Raw genomic sequence first — 19,820 nt, 5'->3', positions numbered from 1 at the left:
AATTACCACAGGAATTTTAAAAGGGGCACTAGAGGTGCTCTAAATAGCAGAACTATGTTCAGTCCACAAGGGGGAGTTAGTGACAGCAGAGGGTGTGTGGCTGTTTATGGTGGGCAGAGAAGAGGAAGAAGAAGAGTGAGGGGAAACAGGTGATGGAAATAGTCAACTACGTGAGGAGGACAGCACAGCGTGCTGCAGGTTAGCCGCCAGCATGCGACTACCTGACTTGTTTGGGTGGAGACCATCTCGTGCAAACAAGGAAGAACGATCCCAGAATAAGCTAAAATTGTGAATAAAACCAACGTCATGGGTGCTGCAGACAGACTGGAGCCAGTTATGAAGGCTGAGGATCCTGCTAAAACAGCCAATTCCCCGACCAAGTGTAGGAATTGGACCCAAAACGAAAGCATGCTTTCCACTGCTGTTGAGCAGGTCAAAGAGGCAGATGAAGTCTGCTTTCGTCAGCTCAGATTGCTGACGGGCGGTGTCATTGGTGCCGGCATGGACTATGATTTTCGTGATAGTCGTCGGGAGTGCAGCCAGAAGTCCGGGGAGCTTTTCGAGGATGTCGGGGGTCGTAGCTCCGGGACAGCAGTGTGTGACCGCATTAACAAAGTGGATATTCCTTACTATGGAATTTCCAACTATCAGCGTAGTTAGGGGGATGAGAGGAGGCAGAGTCGCTGATCGTGGACACCGCCGAGTTTCATCAGCTGTCCCTGGAATAGCTGTGGCCGGGGACTGCTGCAGCGAGGGTGCGGCGTCCTTCTTGGCAGAGGTGTTCTCTGCCGTTTCAGGACGAATGAGACCCCCAGAGCTTCTCCTGATCACGGCCTCTTTCAGTAACTTGCGGCGAGAGGAGGAGGAAGACTTGACCGCTGGAAAAAGGGAGCGTCCCTCCAGTGGAGGAAAGTCCTGCGTATCCAGGATGTCAAACCTGTTGGCCAGCGGGAGGTCCCGATGTGAAGGTGGAGGAGGCAGGTGCTTTGCACCATGTCTGTCCTTACAGGCTACAGTCCAGTGCTCCGGTTGGCGTGGAGTCGAACTCACCAGAGCCTTCTCACCACCCCCGCCGGCGAGTGACTGTGCATCCACTGGGGCTCGGCACTGAGTTGAAATGGTCATGGCTTTGGGCTTCGCACCCATGAGGAGCCACGGACCTTCAGGCTTAGCTGAAATGGCTTCATGCTCCGGGGCGCCAGTGATGATGAAGCCGAGCTACGGAAGAGTGGGACCATTGTCCAGTGCTGGAGTGGAGCAGTCAGGGGAGTGAGAAGGGATGGTCGCAGTCCGGCTGCCGCAGCCAGAGGAGCTGAGGTCTGCCAGGTGTTTTGCCTGGGCCGAGGCGACAGTGGAGAACTCCAGGATGAGCTTGTCTTTTTCTCTGAGCTCGGCTTCCAGACAGGCGATACTTTTCCTCAGCTTTGAGACGGTAAGGTGACAAGATCCACCCTCAGCCATTCGGCTATCATTTAGTCTGTGAGAGTGCTTCAAAGCTTAAAGTCCGCAGTTAAGTCCATAAAAGTGCTAAAGAGCTTTAAATCCTTGGTAAATGTGACTGGTTAGCCTAGCCACCGGGCTAAAAACAAACCTAGCTAAGCTAGCAGCAGTGGAGGCAGTCCGGTAAACCACATCGAGTTACACCCAGCTTAAAATCACTTGAGATCCACACGTCCGATGACTGAAAATTTTTACCAAGTTAAAACATATAGGTAAAGCAATGGCCAGGAAAACAGTGTAGCGTAGAAAACTCAATAAAATATCAATTTATGATGGTTTAAGACGAAGTACATAAAACATAAAAGCAACAGAGGGCAATATAAAAAGACAATTAAATACACTTAAAAAGAGTTAAAAAGAAAATTAAAACAAGATACAACAGGAGATTAAAAGTTACAGTGCAGTATAAGTAGTTAATAATTATGTGATTTAATAAAAGCAGCAGCAAACAGATAAGTCTTCACCCTTGATTTAAATGAACTGAGAGTTGCAGCAAACCTGCAGTTTTCTGGGAGTTTGTTCTAGATATGGGGAGCAAAAAAACTGAACGCTGCTTCTCCATGTTTAATTTAGACTCTGGGGACGGAAAGCAGACCTGGTCCCAGACAACCTGAGAGGTCTGGATAGCTCATAACATAGCAGAAGATCAGAAATGTACTTTGGCCCAAAACCATTCAGTGCTTTATAAACCAACAGCAGTATTTTGAAATCAATTCTTCAAGACCTCAGAACTGGAGTGATGTGATCCACTTTCTTGGTCTTAGTGAGGATGCGAGCAGCAGCGTTCTGAATCAGCTGCAGCCATCTGATTGATTTTTTAGAGAGACCTGTAAAGACACCTGTACAGTAGTCGAGTCGACTGAAGATAAATGCATGGACAAGTTTTTCCAAATCCTGCTGAGACATTAGTCCTTTAATCCTGGATATATTCTTCAGGTGGTAGCAGGCTGACTTTGTAATTGTTTTAATGTGGATGTTGAAATTCAGGTCTGAGTCGACGACTACACCAAGATTTCCGGCTTGGTTTGTGGGTTTTAACATTACCGATTTAAGCTGAGCGCTGACTTTTAATCGTTCCTCCTTGGCTCCAAAAACAATTACTTCAGTTTTATCTTTGTTTAATTGAAGAAAATTCTGGCACATCCAATCGTTGATTTGTTCAATGCACTTACTCAGCGCTTGTATTGGTCCATAGTCCCCTGGTGACATTGTTCTGTAAATGTGTGTTTCATCTGCATAATTATGGCAATGTATTGTTTTCCATAGTCTGAGCCAGTGGGAGCATATAGATGCTAAACAGAAGAGGCCCTAGAATGGAGCCTTGTGGAACTCCACATGTAATTTTTGTTTGCTCAGATGTGTAATTACCTATAGACACCAGTTTAATACTGAGCTGCTAAGCTAGGCTAACTCCAGCTCTAGCATTCATCTTATCTAACTCTATAAAAGACATCAAATTAGTTTATTTCCTAAAAGTTTTAATTATTTTATTTAAAGATCTGTGTCATTGCAACTAACATTGTGCATTGTAATGTAAAAACCTCTGAACTTCAATTATGCTGTTTTACATTTTTTAAGATGAAAAAATACTGTGAAAAAAACTACACAAATGAATGGTGATCAAGTTGAAAACAAGTCTGTTTTCATAGCTCCTAAAACTTTTTAGAAATTAGACTTTTCTACCAAGTGGGTTACGATCTTAATAAAGTATAGTCCTACCACCACTGAATTTACCCCACGTCTACCTAACTCCAAACTTATCGACAGTCAAACTAACAGCAATCAGTAGTGGCCGATTAGTCTCGAGGTCTTGTCAGAGATGGTTACTGTGAGAAATTGGTTTGTCTCCGGGTTGCCTGACGTTAGCATGGGACCCCTTCCCATGAGGCCTAACCTCTGACACCCAGGCACATGTGGGCGTCTGACGATCCTGTCAGGCTTCTCCTTTTGGGGTCAAAGGTCGAAGTGCTGAGATTAAAATAGAAAAGGGGAAATGGGAACAAAGACAAAGCAGTATCCAACTAATCAGTGAAGGGTATCTGGCCATAAGTTATACATACAGCACAACCCTCCGGCACATCAAAGGCACATTTTTCCACGTCATTCATGGTATTGTCTTTATATTTGCTCTTGATCATTTCCAGCGAGGCAGCGTGTTGACCTTTATGCGGACTACTGTGAAATGCCCCACGGCAGTAAGAGAGCATATTCCCAGCATTAAGCCACGGTTAGCAAGGGGGAGTAGCCTGTTGGTCTTTGAAGTCAAGACCCTTAGAGGGATATCAGGTGATGAATAGAGATTCAGACCAGTTTGTTTTAATTAAACTCTGTTGTCCTGAAAGGAAAACTATCGATCCATCTTCAAGATTCCTTTCTGCCTTTTACAACAACATTACCTACAGTGCAATGCAGTATTTAGGGATGCCATTTTCAGCATCTTGCTATTGTGCACAAATACTGAAAGAAGTTTGTCGAGTTAAATGTGATATCAGGTCAGTTCACTAGTTACAGGGAGTACTACTCAGCCAGAGAAAACAGTTGTATAATGTCTTCTGAGGCTGTGGAGGAGCTTTGTGAAGTCTGAGAAAATAACTCTGATGATGTCATCAGAAGTTATCTCAATAAGGGCTAGAAAACTACAAATTTGGGCTAAATTTCAGCTTGAAGACTACACATTTCTAACAGACAGCCAGAGTTACACACTGGGGACACAGAAAGAAGAATGTGTTAACCTGGCAGGGAGGGTTTAACAAAAATATTCTGCTGGTTGTATTGTGAGAAATGTAGGGTTGAGTGTTTTTGGAGATTGACACATATTAGAGACTAAAACTCTGAATATCTCAGACTCTGCTGCATTGATTTTGACCATTGTTTTTTAATGTCCCTTTTAAGTTCTCCTTTTAAGTACCACTTTAGACTTTTGGAGTAATGAAGGTCACTTTGTGACATTGAGTCATATTTTATCCAACAAAAATAACACTTGCACAGATGTACATGTAAGTGCTAACAGCTTTATTGACTTTGAGAATATTTTTTAATCAAAAGCATTATTCTAATATTAAAACTGTACATAAGTCATAAACTTCCAACCTTTAGTTAGCATTGTGCCAATAACTTGGATTACATCTTTAAGGCTGAAAGCAAAAACAAAACAAAACAACAACAGTGTTTCTGTTTCTCTACAGGTTTAATTGCAGTAATTTCTGGGTATACCTCTAATATGTGAGCATTTTGTCTCTCTTTAATCACCTATGATATCAGTAAGTGGCTTTTTGGGATGAGAGTGATGAGTATTTTCCAAAAGCCTGAGGAAAGAAAGAAAAAAACATCTTTTTAGAGTTCCATTAAAAGCGATTAAGCTGGAGAGCATTATTCTGTCTTTGTACTTCCTCTGTTATGCCTCTGCACCTCAGCGTAGTTATGGGGAAACAAAATAAAGTGTAGAGAGGATGATGGGATCATTTGTAGAATAGATTGATTGAAACAGCAGAGAGAGGAAAGGCTGTGCCGCTCTGGCGGTGAACAACGTTTTCTGTTTAAGGATTCACAGCCAAGTTCAGTTGGAGGATTCGCTCCTTTTTATCTGCTCATTTCTGCTCATTCTTATACCGTACACTCACACACAAAACAGAAGCTCTAAGTCAAACTTCACAGATTCAACTGCACACAAACACACTAATGTTTCATGGGAAGTCTAGGATAGTGTGGTGTTCAGGGTGCATGTCCCCAGGGGTACTGGTGGAGATGTCATCTAGATAAATGTCCCCATTTACTGCCCTTCCTCCTTCTATTCAGCTGGGGCATGGGTAGAGGGAGGGTGCAGCATGGGTGTCACAGAGAAGAAGTGGATGGATGGCGGTGGGGGTTGTTTTGTGGGGCCTTCCGTGCTTCTGATGAGCCGATCCAGCCAGCAGAAGTGGTTGAGTCAGAACTTAACCACATTTGAGCAGAAAGACTGAGGAGAAGCCTGTAAGAAGTGTTTAATATCAGTCAGGAGAAACAGAGGTAGAGAGGGGGAAAGATAAGTGGAACTGCTAAGTGGACTTGTCGCAAAGCTCAATGCTACTATAAGCACTTCTGTACATTGTTCACATTTCAGGCTGTGGGTTTACATCCACTTAATTGTCAGCTTTCTGCAGAGGTAACCTGATTTCTTATAATTTAAATGTGAAAACTGGTATCCTTAATCAGCAGAAGGGATTTAAGGTTACACAGCAAGATTTCTAGAGGAGAAACCTAATTTCTCTTCATATACAGTATATGCTTAAATAGATTTCTGACGGGTTTACGTGTGCATGACAAAGAAACTATTTCCAGTCAGACTGAAACTGAAACCAAAATTAAAATAAGAATTTCTTCAGAATTTAAGGACAAAAAGGCTGCATTGTCATACAGTATGGTGGGGGTGGATGGATGAGACAACAAAACATCGGACTTTAACATGGAAGATTTAAAGAGTTCCCCCTTGGGGATCAATAAAGTATTTCTGAGATTGCCGTTCGTCTCCCGTCAGTTGTTGCATGACCACGATCGTCCCCTAACCCTAACAAAGTGCTTATTTTCACCCGAACCACCTCCAGGGAAGACCTTTCTGACCTAACCTAAGTTGTTTTTGTGCCTTAACCTAACCAAACCTTAACCAGAGCGTTGTCACACTGTAAAACTGTAACTGTGGAAGATTTAGTTTTCAACAATGATTTGTCACTGTGATCAGAAAACACTTGTGTCATTCTAGAGGGCATGGAAAAATATCATAAATGTCATATTTTGTTGTTTAAAAACTACCAGAACCCCAACTGTGTGAATTAATTCTAGACAAAAAGAGATCTCATATGAAAAAGACAGTCGGACCCGGCCATACAGACTCTAATAGATAGAGAACACGAAAGCTGGGCGCTGTCGTTTTTCCCCTGCACTTCAGCTTATTCTCTGTCTCTTATCAGAAAACACATTTTTCTCCAGGCTGTTGACATATTGACACACAGCAAGTATACGTTATGGTAAAAAGATGGAGGTTACACAGCTGGCAGGAATAATACAGGAATAACGTTTTTTGGAATGTAGACAACATTACATTATTTTTATATCCATATTTCTCTCTTTTGCTAATTATGCTAACTGGGAGAGCCACAACGTTTTGTTGATGGGATCCAGGGAGTATGGTTGTTTCTCCTGGTAATACAGTATACACACATATTTCCTTTTTATCAGTTAGAGCTGTGACAGAATGCCTTTCACCAAGTGCAAATACAGCCTGTGTTAATAGAAGTAGGCTGACTACAGTCCATAGAGGGAGACCTGAAGGCCATGGTAACCTCCATATGTCTTTTTATCGTTCTTTTATTCAGTGGTTCTTGTCAAAAGGATCCAAACAAATTGTCATCAATGCTGACCGGACGAGGCCTGTGACTCACTGTACAGCCTCAGAGAGTAGAGGTGAGAGGTCAAATATAAACCTCTTAAAACCTCTAGGAAAGCTACCTGAATTTCAATACCTTGACTCACCGTTTTTTCTTCCTGTGGAGTCATTAATGTATAACATTATGACATTTTCTCCATACAAACAGGAAAAATAGATGCAAAATATATTGTCAGGGGAATTCCAACAGCAGCTTCTCAAATGGCAGCCGCTCTCTGCTCCTGATAACTATGCTCCAGTGGTTTTGTGCACTTCAGGGGACTATCCGCCACTGTGAAGTGCCCTTACCGAGCATGAATCACTGTATGCTGGCTAACTGCCTGCTCAGACTACTTGCAGTGTAGGAGGCACTTCCAGATGTAATTTGCCAATTGCTGCTGAGGCATCAGTGACTAAGCTGAACAGAAACGCAGCCCGCATCTTCCCACCCTCTACTGCCAGGTATTGTGATTCTAATGCAAATTAGCTAATTTACTCTCATCATACAGTATGAGCGATTGCAGCATAAGCAAATCTGTTGCAGAATGGACCCTTCATGTAACAGCATCTGTGACTGTCAGCTCTGATCAGTTCCACTTCTATAAGTGTCTACTCCTGCTCTTTACAGTACAGGACAATACAGTGCATTATCTTCCACGTTCTCTCTGCTGAATTACACATGACGGTGCCTTCAAGGCTCTCTGCCACTGCAAATGGCACTTTGATAAAGTGGTGCCAAGTGCAGAGGCAGGACTCGAAATCCAAGTGTGCTCTATAATTGTTCAGGAAGTGAGGGACGGGAGAGAAAGGTTGTCCACTCTGAGTAAAAGCATCAGTTCATGTAAATGACCAAAAACACATATTCTTCCACTAACCCCTCGTGGTATTTAGCCATCAGATGGCCCATGGGTCATGAGCTTTGGGTAGTCACCAAAAGAATGAAACTGTGGAAACAAGCAGCAGAAATGAGTTTCCTTCACAGGGCTGGGCACACCCTTAGATGTATTGTGAGTAGCTCTGACATCCCAGAGGAGCTCGGAGTACAGTCATGCTTCACTGTATCGAACAGAGCCAGTTTAGGTGGTTCACGCATCTGATCCCAAAACAGGCTGGAGGGATTACATATCCCATCTGATGTGGGAACGTCTCAGGAACCCCCAGGAAGAGAGAGAACATGGGAAGGGGAGAAGGACGTCTGGGCTACTTTGTTAAGCCTGCTTGGGAAATATCTGCGAGTGAATGATGATGACAAGAAATCATTAAAGGGTGAGACCACAAGCCAACAGCCGCAAAGTTCCTCCACCCAAGTCAAACTCACAGCATTTTGTAACGGAAAAAATTGGAAGAAATCAACGTGAACTAGTTCATTTTTTGGTACTGTGAATTTATTTCAAAATTCTAAATTATGAGTGTGAACTTGCACAACCCTAGGTTTTGGGATATCTGTCTTTGAGATTCTTGCCTCCACCCCAGTAAGGGGAACAGACTTTGATTGGTAAAGCATTGACTAATTACATTTAAATAAATCAACTGCTGGTTCTCATTACAAAAACAGTGCCTTTGTTACTACTACTGGTAGAAAGTAGTTCTAATGAAAACACACAGCGAGGTCTGAGTAGTTTTCTCTCTTTGGTCTTCAGTCATAAACCTGTCAACCATAGCACCTTTCTGTAGACACTGCGACTTGCCCTTTCATGCCTTGTGACCAGTGTGGTTGTCACTTCTGCCACTGTCATCCTGAGGCCTAGAGAGGTTCATCAGTTGTCTTTTTACTTTCCCCATCAACACAGGTTCACACTTGATTCTGCATAGCTGCCATTTTCTGGAGGCATTCACAACTGAGGAGCATTCACACTAACGGCCTGAGTGTTAAAATCTGTTTGTCTGACGGTGTGACTGTCATAACCAGATCACGACAGGGCCACACATGTCTTGAAAGGATGGTAGAGAGGCATCATAGTAGCAAGGTAAACATTCCCACAGGCATTTTTGAGCAGAACGATGCTTTTTCAAAGTTGCCTCACAGCTCGCCTGCAGCTTCTCTGTTTGCAACACATGGTAGATCCCTGGAAGACATACAATTTCATTCTACATTCCATTCTTCCAGTCAATAAAGCCAGGCTTTGACACAATCAGACAAGAGCAGATGGCCATAAAGCCTTTGTCCTGGGTACACCTGAGACTTCCTGAGCTTTATCATCCGTAACCACTGCACTGCTGTAAAAAGGAAATAAACAGATAGATGGCACTGACGTGTTGCCTGATCTCTAAAAAACAGCAGAATGGTCAATTTTAAACAAAGATGCGGGGCCAAATCGAGGTCAGCATTGATGAGCTGTCCATGTGTGAAGTTGTGAAGTGTGAAGATGGAAGTGCCCCTGTTCTTGGGATCACACCTCATTGGTTCATTGTCTCAGCATCACAGAGATGTGTCATGTTATTTCTGCACGTTTACCATTCTAAAGCAAAAATGTGATCGTACTTGTTGAAAGCACAATCCGTCAGGTGGTATTTATGATGCCTTGCTTTTAACCACTGTAAATCAGCTTTAACGCTAATGGTGGCTGTCTCTCAGCAGTATGTTTTAACACAAGTCATGGCAAGTACCTTTGCTGCGATAAATCAGATGCTCCCATCTCCTGCTAATTCCCTGCTCTTTCAAAAAGAAAGATAGGCAAGCTCGGATCGTTAGGATCACTCATGACCCGAGCTTTAACCCGCTCTGGACAAAATCTGGCACAAATTCTTGTGGGTTGCAGCTATTAACCGCAGTGAGTGATACCCTGTCAAGGAAGCAAATTTGCCTCATGCTTCATCACTCTTGTCAGTGGAGTGGCAGCGTTGTAATGCATTACAGATTTCTCAACCTTGTGTGTCTGTGGCAGTGCAGCATATTGCACAGATGATTGAAATCTTTGACACATTCTCCACAGGCAGATACGGCTCAATTCTCTGTCTTGTCGGGGGACTCTGGCTTCCTTCCCGACTGCCCCCCAATAGCTAGTTGGGCTCCCTGGGACATCTGTATGTAAGCCAATCACTGATGAGCCTTGTCAAACCTAACAGTCTGGCCGTCTGGCTGGTAGGGCCTGACTCAGAGTGATGGCATCTGTCTGCCTCAGCATTCGGCTCCCTGCAAAAATCAGACCTTCAGCATGTCAAGACGCATCCTGGCTCGTCTTTAACATGGCAACTGCTCTACTCTACCATTAGCTTTGCTTGAACCTGTTTCAGAGTATTAGCTTAGTTCTTGACAGTCGATACCTCTTGACATGCATGCGCAGTGAGGAGAGACAAGCCTTGAAGGATACACTTCTGTCTGTCATGTCTCAATCATAACACATCACCAGCTAACATGTTCTGATCTTTAGGTGGATTTATCAGAAATTCATTAGAAACCTGTTTCCTCACATCCATTCTCATTCCCTTCTTCTCTATATTTTGGTATTATGTCTCGTCACACATTCCCTTGACACTCTCTATTTGTCTTCTCTGAGACGTTAGGCGCTGGGAGCAACCTTGACATATTAGGACATTAAATCTGAATCAGCACCTGTCGCTGCCCTAAAGTGCTTCCACATTCTCTGTTTTCTCAAGCGCATCAAGGAAAATACAATTTCACCTGCAGTGTCTGTCTCTGTCACATCCACTCTGGCAGACACTTCCATGTCTACCTTTCTCTCCCCTTTCCTGTCTCTTATTATTCCACTCTGCTTTTATACTTCAGTATTCTAGTAGTTTATGTCCTTCCACTGTTATTATTTCAGCTGTCTGGCCTCTACCAAATGTCGCAATTTGTTTAAGCCTTTGTGTATCAGAATCGAATGTTTCTCCATCCATGTCATGATTATGATGTTTGAGGGTAAGATTCTGGGAGTTATTTTCCTGAACTGACTGGCATTGACACATCCGAATGAAATACCGTTTTGTACACATTATACGAAATTAAGGGTAATATCAATGGTAATGGTTTGTATGTGTGTGCGCCCTGATGCCCTAATTTTCTGCTAATATGTAGTTTTGCTAGGACTGAGTGCAATAGATTCAATTTTAGTCACTTTTTCATCCGACCCTTCCCCCCTCTCCCGCTCCCTGTGCTCTGCCATCTCCCCTCTCATTTGCCTCCCACTCTGTTTCTAAGTAATTATTCCTCATTAATCTACAATAGCTCCCAACCAGTCTATTAATCCAAAGGTCTGGATGGCAGTCAGTAGAAAATGAGCTCTCCTATCAACTCAACATTGTTATTCTCACCATATAAGGTGCTATGGCTGCTGACTTTCCACACCAACCCCCACCCAATCCCCAAATTAGCCTTATTAGTGGTGCAACATCTTTCTGTTGCTCCCTGACTCCCGCCCCCGCTTTGCTGGAAGACCAAACTTCAAGCAAAGATTTAATTATTTCATATACATATATACATTATTGAATATTGAAGTTTGGTCACCTCCTTACCCCCAGTGATAAACAAATAAAAAATCTGAGAACACAAGGTTCCTTAACAACAACAACAACAGAGTGTTCCATCCACAGTAAACTGGGCTTATGACTTATGATCTTTTTGGTATCATTTGGTTTTTGTTTGAATATTCTACGCAAGCTGAAGGGTCAAAACTCCAGTGTAGCTGTTTCCATCATTTGACCAATACTGCCCCACACCTTTGGTCTTAAACACCAGATGGATGTAAAGAAGCAGCCTCCATGGTAACAGACTCTTGGTAGCGAGGGGTAATGAGGAAAAATAGGGCACGAAGTGTGAATAGTAGTGTCCAGATGTTGAGATGTGTTTCTGGGCATAAGGCCCGCCCCAACCCTGGTCACTCATTACACTCCTGCTAATGAAGGACTATGAATATGTAATAGGGAGAAGGCTTTGTAGAGCTCTGTGTTAAACAGAGATTATCACTGGCTTGTTCCAAACAATGTCATGTGCAGCAGTACAGTGGATGTGCTCTCTAACAGACTGTGTTATGCATTGGTTAATGCATGTTGAGTTATCCAACAATTTACATTCTTCACTATTTTTACGGTAAAGGGACCGTATAGTATTATAATTTTACCAGTCAGTACAATATTTGGCAGTCATCGTGTTAAAAAATAAGCGCACTGTATTTTATAGCAAAGGGCCGTACCATGGTTTATGTTTTATCTTGTTAATTGCAAATTGTATACACAGTACTTTATATCACTGCTGACCATTTTCCACAGCAAAGGTTTTCTGATTAATTTGCTGCCTTCTATGCAGCCACTGGTTTCACTTGAGATACAGTTAAAGCTGCAGTAATTGATATTTTTTAATCAATGTGAAAGGTGTCGCTCGTAATGACAAACCACAGAAAATGATCACCAACTCTGTAGTTCTGTAGTTTTACCTGTTTTAGCTACTTGTTTTAGTTTTATGGCTTAAAAATGTTGCTTTCATCAACCTGGTTTCCAGTTTCCACTACCTGCCCAGCACCAAATCGCATACAAACAAAGTTAGCAACTAGCTGGTTAGCATACTGTACTGAAGCATTTAACAGCTAAAGAGCCAGATTTTTTTAAAGTTGGTAGACAATTTATTGCCAACATGTTTGCCATAACAGCTTTATACACTAATGTCAGATGTTTAGTTTTTAGCTTGTTGTGGAGTTAGTCTTTTCTTTGTGGACTTACAAAGAAAACAATGAATACAGCTTTAAGACTGAGCTATCAAAAAGGAGCATTTGCATTAATGTCACACACACTTAAACCCCAAAGACAAGCAACGAAAAGAAAATATGGAAATCATTAAAAGAATAGTTTGAATTTGGTTTATTGCATTAAAAAAATGCTGTTTGCAGCCAGCTCCCAAGTGTCAGATGTTTGAGTTTCCCTGCAAGAAGTTTCATGTTTCTATAAATTAATTGTAAAATATTTATTGGCATGCAATGAAAAGGAAGGTAGGACATCAAAAAATGTATGTTAGGCTTTGAAAAATGGTCAATAGTAATGTAAAGCTGAATCATGGTTATGGTCCTGTAAAATATGTGTTCATGTTTGACAAAGACAATATAAAATATATGAATCCACACTCAGAAATACAAAAAGTTTATCATCCTCTGAAGTGAAGGGACTGAATCTAACTGCCCAGTGTGTTTTTTACACTTACACCCTGATGATCCAGCCTCTCAGTGGACCTCTACACACCAGGCCTAGCAGGCCCTTACTCCATCCACAAGTGGGTTTTGAGATCAGCACTGAGCTCTGGCTGCTAACACAGCCATCAGCGCTAGATCTGTCCATGTCCTCCAAGTGATCCCAGGTTAAACACCGCACACAGGCCGGCGAGGAAGATGAAAACATGTGCTAGCTCACCGCGGAGAAATAGCTCATCCCTGCTATGCCACTCCATTTTCTCCAGCTGTATCAGAGCACTCTGGGAGAGCTGATTGCTGAATGGCTTGGCAGGTCTTCGGGTGTGTATGTGTCTCATTGTGTGTGTCTGCCAGTGGTTGATGTCCCACTGCGCGAAGGAGTAAATCCTCTCATCCTTAACCACGCTGACGTGCTAGCTCATCATTCTCTTTCATCAAGACCTCTTCTTCCAGGCTCCCTCCTGTTGAACCCTCAAGCCTTGGCTAAATGCTGCAGCATCTCCTTGTGTGCTTTGGATTTCTTTCAAAATTAGCCCCAGAAAGCCATCAAAAGCTGCAAACAAAAAGGCGAATGCAAATACAGTAGATGTTACATTTGCATTCTTTAACCTTTATTTACTCCTCAGTTAAAATTGCTGCCTTTAATCTCTCTTGCTATTCTGTGGTTGAGGAGAATGTTTCCTGGATTAGTCTTTGCTCTGTATATTCCGGACAGGAATTTGAGACATTAATTAACCATAAGCGGTCACCTTTCTTCAGCCTTGCCAAGCTGAAACCTGTGGTGTTTTTTTCACAACCTGTCACAGACAATCACCTTCACTCTGCTGGATGGGTGCGACTGAGCCGGACTGAAGAAACAATCCAGCAGCCAGCGATCAATCTCAAGCACACAAATCAGTCTGTACCGGCTCTTAAAGCTGCCAGATTTGGGGATTGGTCAGCACTTCATTGCTAGCCCGAGGCTGTTTTTGCATCGTTGTGGCGCTGACAGGTTGTCCAGCCATTTCTGATTTGTCACCGAGCTCAGACCGTGGACCACAAAGTGGTAATATGGTGAACAGAGAGCTGATATAATGCCTTGAGGGCAGTTTGAGAGAATAAGTAGGTCGCCCTTTCCCATGCTTTTTGCAGATTTAATCTCCTTCTGTCAACGCAAAAGGTTTTTCATAGAGCTGCTGTTGTGTTAATATGCAGGATAAGAAGAGAAATAGAACCAAGAAAAGTTATAAAATATAATGAACTATCAACATATTGTATGTGCAGCAGGCGTTTTAGAGGTCCTATTCTCCAAATCATTATCATAATGCCTTTTGCTATTGATATTGTGCGATTCATGAGACCATTGCAAAAGGAAAATTACCTCAAAATGTTCCTCAACTCCTACTTGTTCTTGTTTTTGTCTGTCTGCTTTCAGGTCTGCTGACTATGGCACGACCTACACCAAACTCAACCTGATGCCAGGAACTACCATCGTGGTGACCAGCTTCTACATCTGCCCGACCAACAAGAAAAAGGTAGGCGGATGTATCCATTAATGAGCCGGATATTGTGTTTCCCATGAGCTCGCTGAAATGTGCGGCAGTGTTGCTTCTCTAAGTGTTGTTGAAAGAATGAGCTGGAGGCCTAAATGAATATTTACAGGCTGGGTAGGAATTACAAGACATCTAGTTAAAGATCTGTGATTTGAGAAAATGATCCACTGATACTAAAGACAAACTGAAGGTTTTTTCCTACAATATCTGTGAATGGCAACTACAGTGGGATTAAAATTAAGGAACACTTGTGGATATGGCAAGTATGCTATAGGAAAGGTTAGGGAACTTAAAGGAGTACACAATTTAATATTGTACTTCCGTGAAGTTGGGGGACTTGAGATAGCTTAATAAATGGTGAAAATTGAAGCAGCAGAGGCCTAGATATGCTGATGCCTACAATTCTCGTTGCCTCCCACTGCCTAATAAACACCCACATCTTTCAAACTCAGTGTCCCCAGTTTGTTTCCCAAGTTTGTAGTCTCACCCTGATGACATCATTAGTTATTTTCTCAGACTTTACAAAGCTCCTCCTGAGCCATAGAAGTAATTATACAACTGTTTTCACAGGCTGTATACACCCATCCACCACCCAGACCTCCACACCCTTACTTTCAGCTTTGCTACATATAGGACACACTACTTCCTGCGTTGGCACTGAACAATCCATATCCTCAATGAACTAATAACTAGGAATACTGGGCTGAAAAAGACACTGTGACAGGAATGCACACAGGATATCCACCTACACCCCATGGCTCTGACCCAGGGACACTGAGAATGAATGGATATAACGTAACACAGAGAATGTACCAATTTTCCTTGGAATCGTCTCATGAAAAAGCAAAACCATCACACATAATTTGCTTAATGTTTAAAATGTGTCCTTTCTTTGGTTGGAAAATAATATGGCTTTTATTTTGTGACAGCGCATGTGGTGCTGCTTCATGTTACTGATCTTGAACTGCCAACACCCTTTGGCCACATGCACCACTCCTACCCACGTTCTAGTTATTCAATCCACAGGTAGCTTCTGAACTCCAGTGAATTTCAAAAAGTAGGCAGCAGATTAGCTGAAATGAGAGCCAAGAGGTACAGTAGGCGACTTAAGCTGAGATACGACTGGAATGCCAACTGTGCCAACTGCAGCTTGTCTAATTGGCATGAGTTATTGCCGGGGTCCAGGGTTCTTCCAATCGATGAAGAGATTAGATAGTAGTCACTTTTCTCACTTACTGCTCCAGTCCCCACTACAAATTTCTGTGCAGGATCTGCCATCTCATCTTCTTAACACATACACATACACACACAGAAAAGTAGAGGACCAGACAACATGAGAGCATTTAATTGCATGGGAATGGAGTCATCTTAATTTCCCTTAGGGACAGAAAGAGAGTCACATAGAAAGCGAGAAAGGAGGGAAGATGGCCACGGGCAGTGGGAGAGTGTGCTGTGACAGTAGGATGTCTGGTAATATGAGCAGGGGATCAAGCTGCTGCCTCAACACACCTCCAGGCCTGGCAGGAGGGGAGTGATGGAAGCTCAGGTTCGGTGCATCATGCTGGAATCACTGTGTAGGTGTCTGTGTGTGTTATTGCTGTTGTGAGAGTAAGTGTGTATCTTTGTGTGAAAGGCAGTGGATGTAGGCTATGTGTGTGCAGAGTTGATCATTAAATGCTTTGATCCCTCTAACTAAATATCAGTATGTAGCCATGTATTTACTATTTTTTTCAGCATCCAAATTATGAGCGATCACATTCGTTAGGCGCCCCTACACACATACAAAAACACACACACACGTGAGCGCACTTTGATCAATACTGCTAATCACATCAGAAAACAGAAAGCGAGGGGGTCTGTAAGCTCTGTGAGGGGATTACACACAGGGTGAAGGGATCACAAGGAAAAGGTGTGAAGGTCCTTGGGTAATCAATAGGACTTGAGGCAATTAGAGAGAGGTGAGTGTTCAGACGGAGACAATGTCACCCTCTCTTTCTCTCTCTCTATTGCTTCATTGAGAGCTCCGTTAAAGATCTGCTCAAGACCCTTTTCAGGAGAGAGCTCCCAAGGACCCTTGACACACTTGGAAACACGGCAATGGAGTCGTAAATAAACTGGAGGCTGGTGGCTCAGCGCGCTCTCCCTCAGCAAACTGTCGTCTCTACAGGGCGGTCAGCTGGGCAAGTGTTTGCATAAGTCTGTTAGTGAAGTTCCTTGTTGTTGAGTGCTCAGTGAGTCTAAATGGAGGTTCAAATATCGTTTCCAGTCGACACTCAACGTTGTTGTTGTTAAAGCATGACCACGCTTGGTCCCTAACCTTAACAGAGAAGTAATTTTAACCCAAACCACAATATTTTAATAACCTTAACTAGGTATTTATTTTAACCCAAACCATGATCTTTCCCTAAGCCTAACCAAGTTGTTTTTGTGCCTAAACCAAATCTTAACCATAGTGATATCATAAAACAGATTTATGTGATTGGTTGCAGTTTTGGAAGGCACAGACAAATAACGTCTTCCTGTCGATAGCGGCATCAGATCAGAAAACGCTTATGTGTTCTGGAATGCATGGACCAACGGTGCATTTTGTCGTTTCATTTGTTGGACTGAAAATGCCATCATCAGTTCAGTCGTAAGGTCACAAGGTATCTAAGATATCAGAACAAATGAAAACAATCCAGTGGACTCCAGTGTATTTTGAAGTTGAAGACATTTCTTGGTCCATCAATGGCTTATCCAGATCTGAGCCCCGTCCAGAGGCTATTTTTAAACACATACACTCTGAAAACACATTATGACACTTCCATAACATCTGTACCTCAGCAATTCTCTAAGCAGCAGGGCATCACCTGGAGAAGTGCCGTCAAGCTCAGAGGGCATCAAAGGTAAACCACCTTCTGAGCCGGTGTCCTCAATTAGGTCCTTGGTCACTAGTCAGCATGGCATCTCCTCAGGGAGTACTGCTGAGGACTTCGTGCCTGATGTCAGAACTGAAGAATTGTTTTCGATGAACAGGGAAGTGTTTTCTGTTCCATAAAAAGAGGTCCAGTGGACTGTTTTAATTTGACAGGGCTTGAAAGAGTGAGAAAGGTTCTTAAATGACACCAAAGGCTCTCGAGTGGCTGGACCGGTCATTCCTATTCAGCTCTTTGAGCTCTACATAATTAGTTACACTCTGGTAAAATATTTTTATGATGTCTTTGAGTATATAATAAAATGTGAGCCGCCACAGTTCAATAATCCACTGTGATTCTGGAACATTAGCATTCAGATTTGCCACTTAATATGATGTAGCCCCACATCACAATCAGCCTTAGTAAGATGAAGATATTACATTCTCCTTGTTTATTGCAGCACACCACTCACATATAGGCACTCCTTTCCTTTATTGAGACATTAAGACAAGGTCACAGAGCATGGCAGAAGCAAGAAATAAGTGAAGTTCCAGTGGGATTCAATCCCCAGCCAGGAGGGAGTGTGGCGTTAAAAAGTGAAATATCACAGTATTCACTTAATAAGTGAGCACAGCACTGACAGAACCAACAAATGTTGCTATAAGCAGGCAATACAATCTGTCTGGAGGATGGGAGAGTATAAAACATTTCTTTATACATAGTGAAAGGGTCAGAAGTAGAGATAAGGACTTAACGAACTGGCTTAGGGCATCTGCCTTGGCCTCAACTGGCTCTTTCAGTGCCCTTATGCAAATACTTTGAATCTTCATCAGCCTTTGAAGTTTTGGGAAAATTGCTAAGATCAGCAAGAACAGGATGCAGAATGATTAGTAATGTCTGTTTTATAGAAATGTCTCATATACTCTCACAGTCCCAGAGGTTGTCGTTTTAATAGCTTCATTAATTCCATCTCAGAACAAAGAGAGGAAACGTACTGTATAGATAAGTGGGCCAAGACAAGACCCCTCACCCTCTATATACAGTCAAGTGCTGTTTTCTTTGGGGGTTTTCGAACCTACAGCAGTTGGTTTAGAGCTCCCACCTTGGAACATTTTCTCTGTTTTTGAAAGTTTTGTTGAAAATTCAGGAATGAGACCGAGACCCTGTTGAAAGAAATGTGTCTTGATTTGTCTCCAAACCACTGTGCATTATGGTTTAATCACCCTGCGATTATGAATTAAGTTAAGTTTCAGTAGAAAGTTCATTTCTACAGCTATTACTATTCCAATACAACCTCAGTAAACTACAATTGCTGTGTGAAATGTAATAAAACCGATGCATAAATGGTACAAAGCAGCAACTCCTTGGACTGCTGCAAAACAAATTGACAGTAGTTTTAAAAATGCCTTTAGTCACCTACCGAGATGGAAAAGAAAAAAGCCAAAAAGAACAAAGCCAAAAAGAACAAAGTGAGAAGAAAAAGATGAGTAAACAGAGACATAAGTAAAAAGGTTTCAAAAAGAAGTACAATGGGAAAAAGAGTGATAGACTGACTGATACTGCAGATTTACTGTCAGCACTTCAGTGATTGGCAGTTCAAAGAGCTTCAAAGAGAAAGGCAAAATATTCAGATGTGGTCACATAATGTTCACATGATATCCCTATGGTGAAGAACAATTTTTGTAATTTCAGATAGTCTATCCTATTCTTTCGTGTGAGTGACAGTGAAATAGCTGTCTTGTCTCTCTTCGATTTCTTTCTGACTGTCAACTGTCTCCCCTGCTTTCCGTAAGAAAAAAAAAAACTATAATGGTAACTGGATAATTTTCTCTGAAGCAAATCTGTCTTCTTTGTTCAGTGTTATCATAGAGGAGAGGGCCTTGAAAGTAATTATGCACAAAATGATGGTAAAAGCAGTTCAACAATAACAGAAGCTACTCTGCTAATGGAAAATGTAGTAGACGGGGGATGAATAAGCCAAAAGGAGGATTTTTTATGCAAGCTACCTGTGTTTGTGAAGTTTTATTGTTGATCACACCTGGAAAAAATACTCAAAAGAACTTTCAATTTAGTTCATGCATGTTAATACCTCAAAATCTTAAATTCATTAGCTCTTTGCTGATGCTATGGATTCAGTTGGGACCAATTCTGCTGGTTTAAACTCAAATTATATACTAGTGATAACACTAGTTTTGCATCAATTGCGCATTTGCATGTAGTTTGCATTAGTCAGAGCGTAGGAGGGGGCATTGGGTATGGCAATACCATCCTACAAAACAACTAACTATAGGATGCAACCCTATCACCTTAACTTTGATATTGGACGATTCTGCAAAACCCGGGTTTACATTCAACAAATTTTTAAAACTTAGAAGTCTTG

At 42.2% G+C, this 19,820-nt stretch overlaps 1 protein-coding gene across 7 annotated transcripts in view; it reads left to right on the top strand.

Annotated features, from left to right (window-relative positions):
* sorcs2 (sortilin-related VPS10 domain containing receptor 2) overlaps positions 1–19,820 on the top strand; it is a 367,111-nt gene that overhangs the window by 141,518 nt on the left and 205,773 nt on the right. For all 7 annotated transcript variants that reach the window (XM_044185095.1, XM_044185097.1, XM_044185091.1 and 4 more), the window contains exon 3: positions 14,429–14,528. In XM_044185095.1, the coding sequence (XP_044041030.1) occupies positions 14,429–14,528 (100 nt within the window). The remainder of the gene's footprint in view (positions 1–14,428; positions 14,529–19,820) is intronic.

The sequence above is a fragment of the Siniperca chuatsi genome, linkage group LG22 (assembly GCF_020085105.1).
Source record: "Siniperca chuatsi isolate FFG_IHB_CAS linkage group LG22, ASM2008510v1, whole genome shotgun sequence".
Classification (NCBI taxonomy): domain Eukaryota; kingdom Metazoa; phylum Chordata; class Actinopteri; order Centrarchiformes; family Sinipercidae; genus Siniperca; species Siniperca chuatsi.
This window is presented reverse-complemented; position numbering and strand designations above follow the sequence as displayed.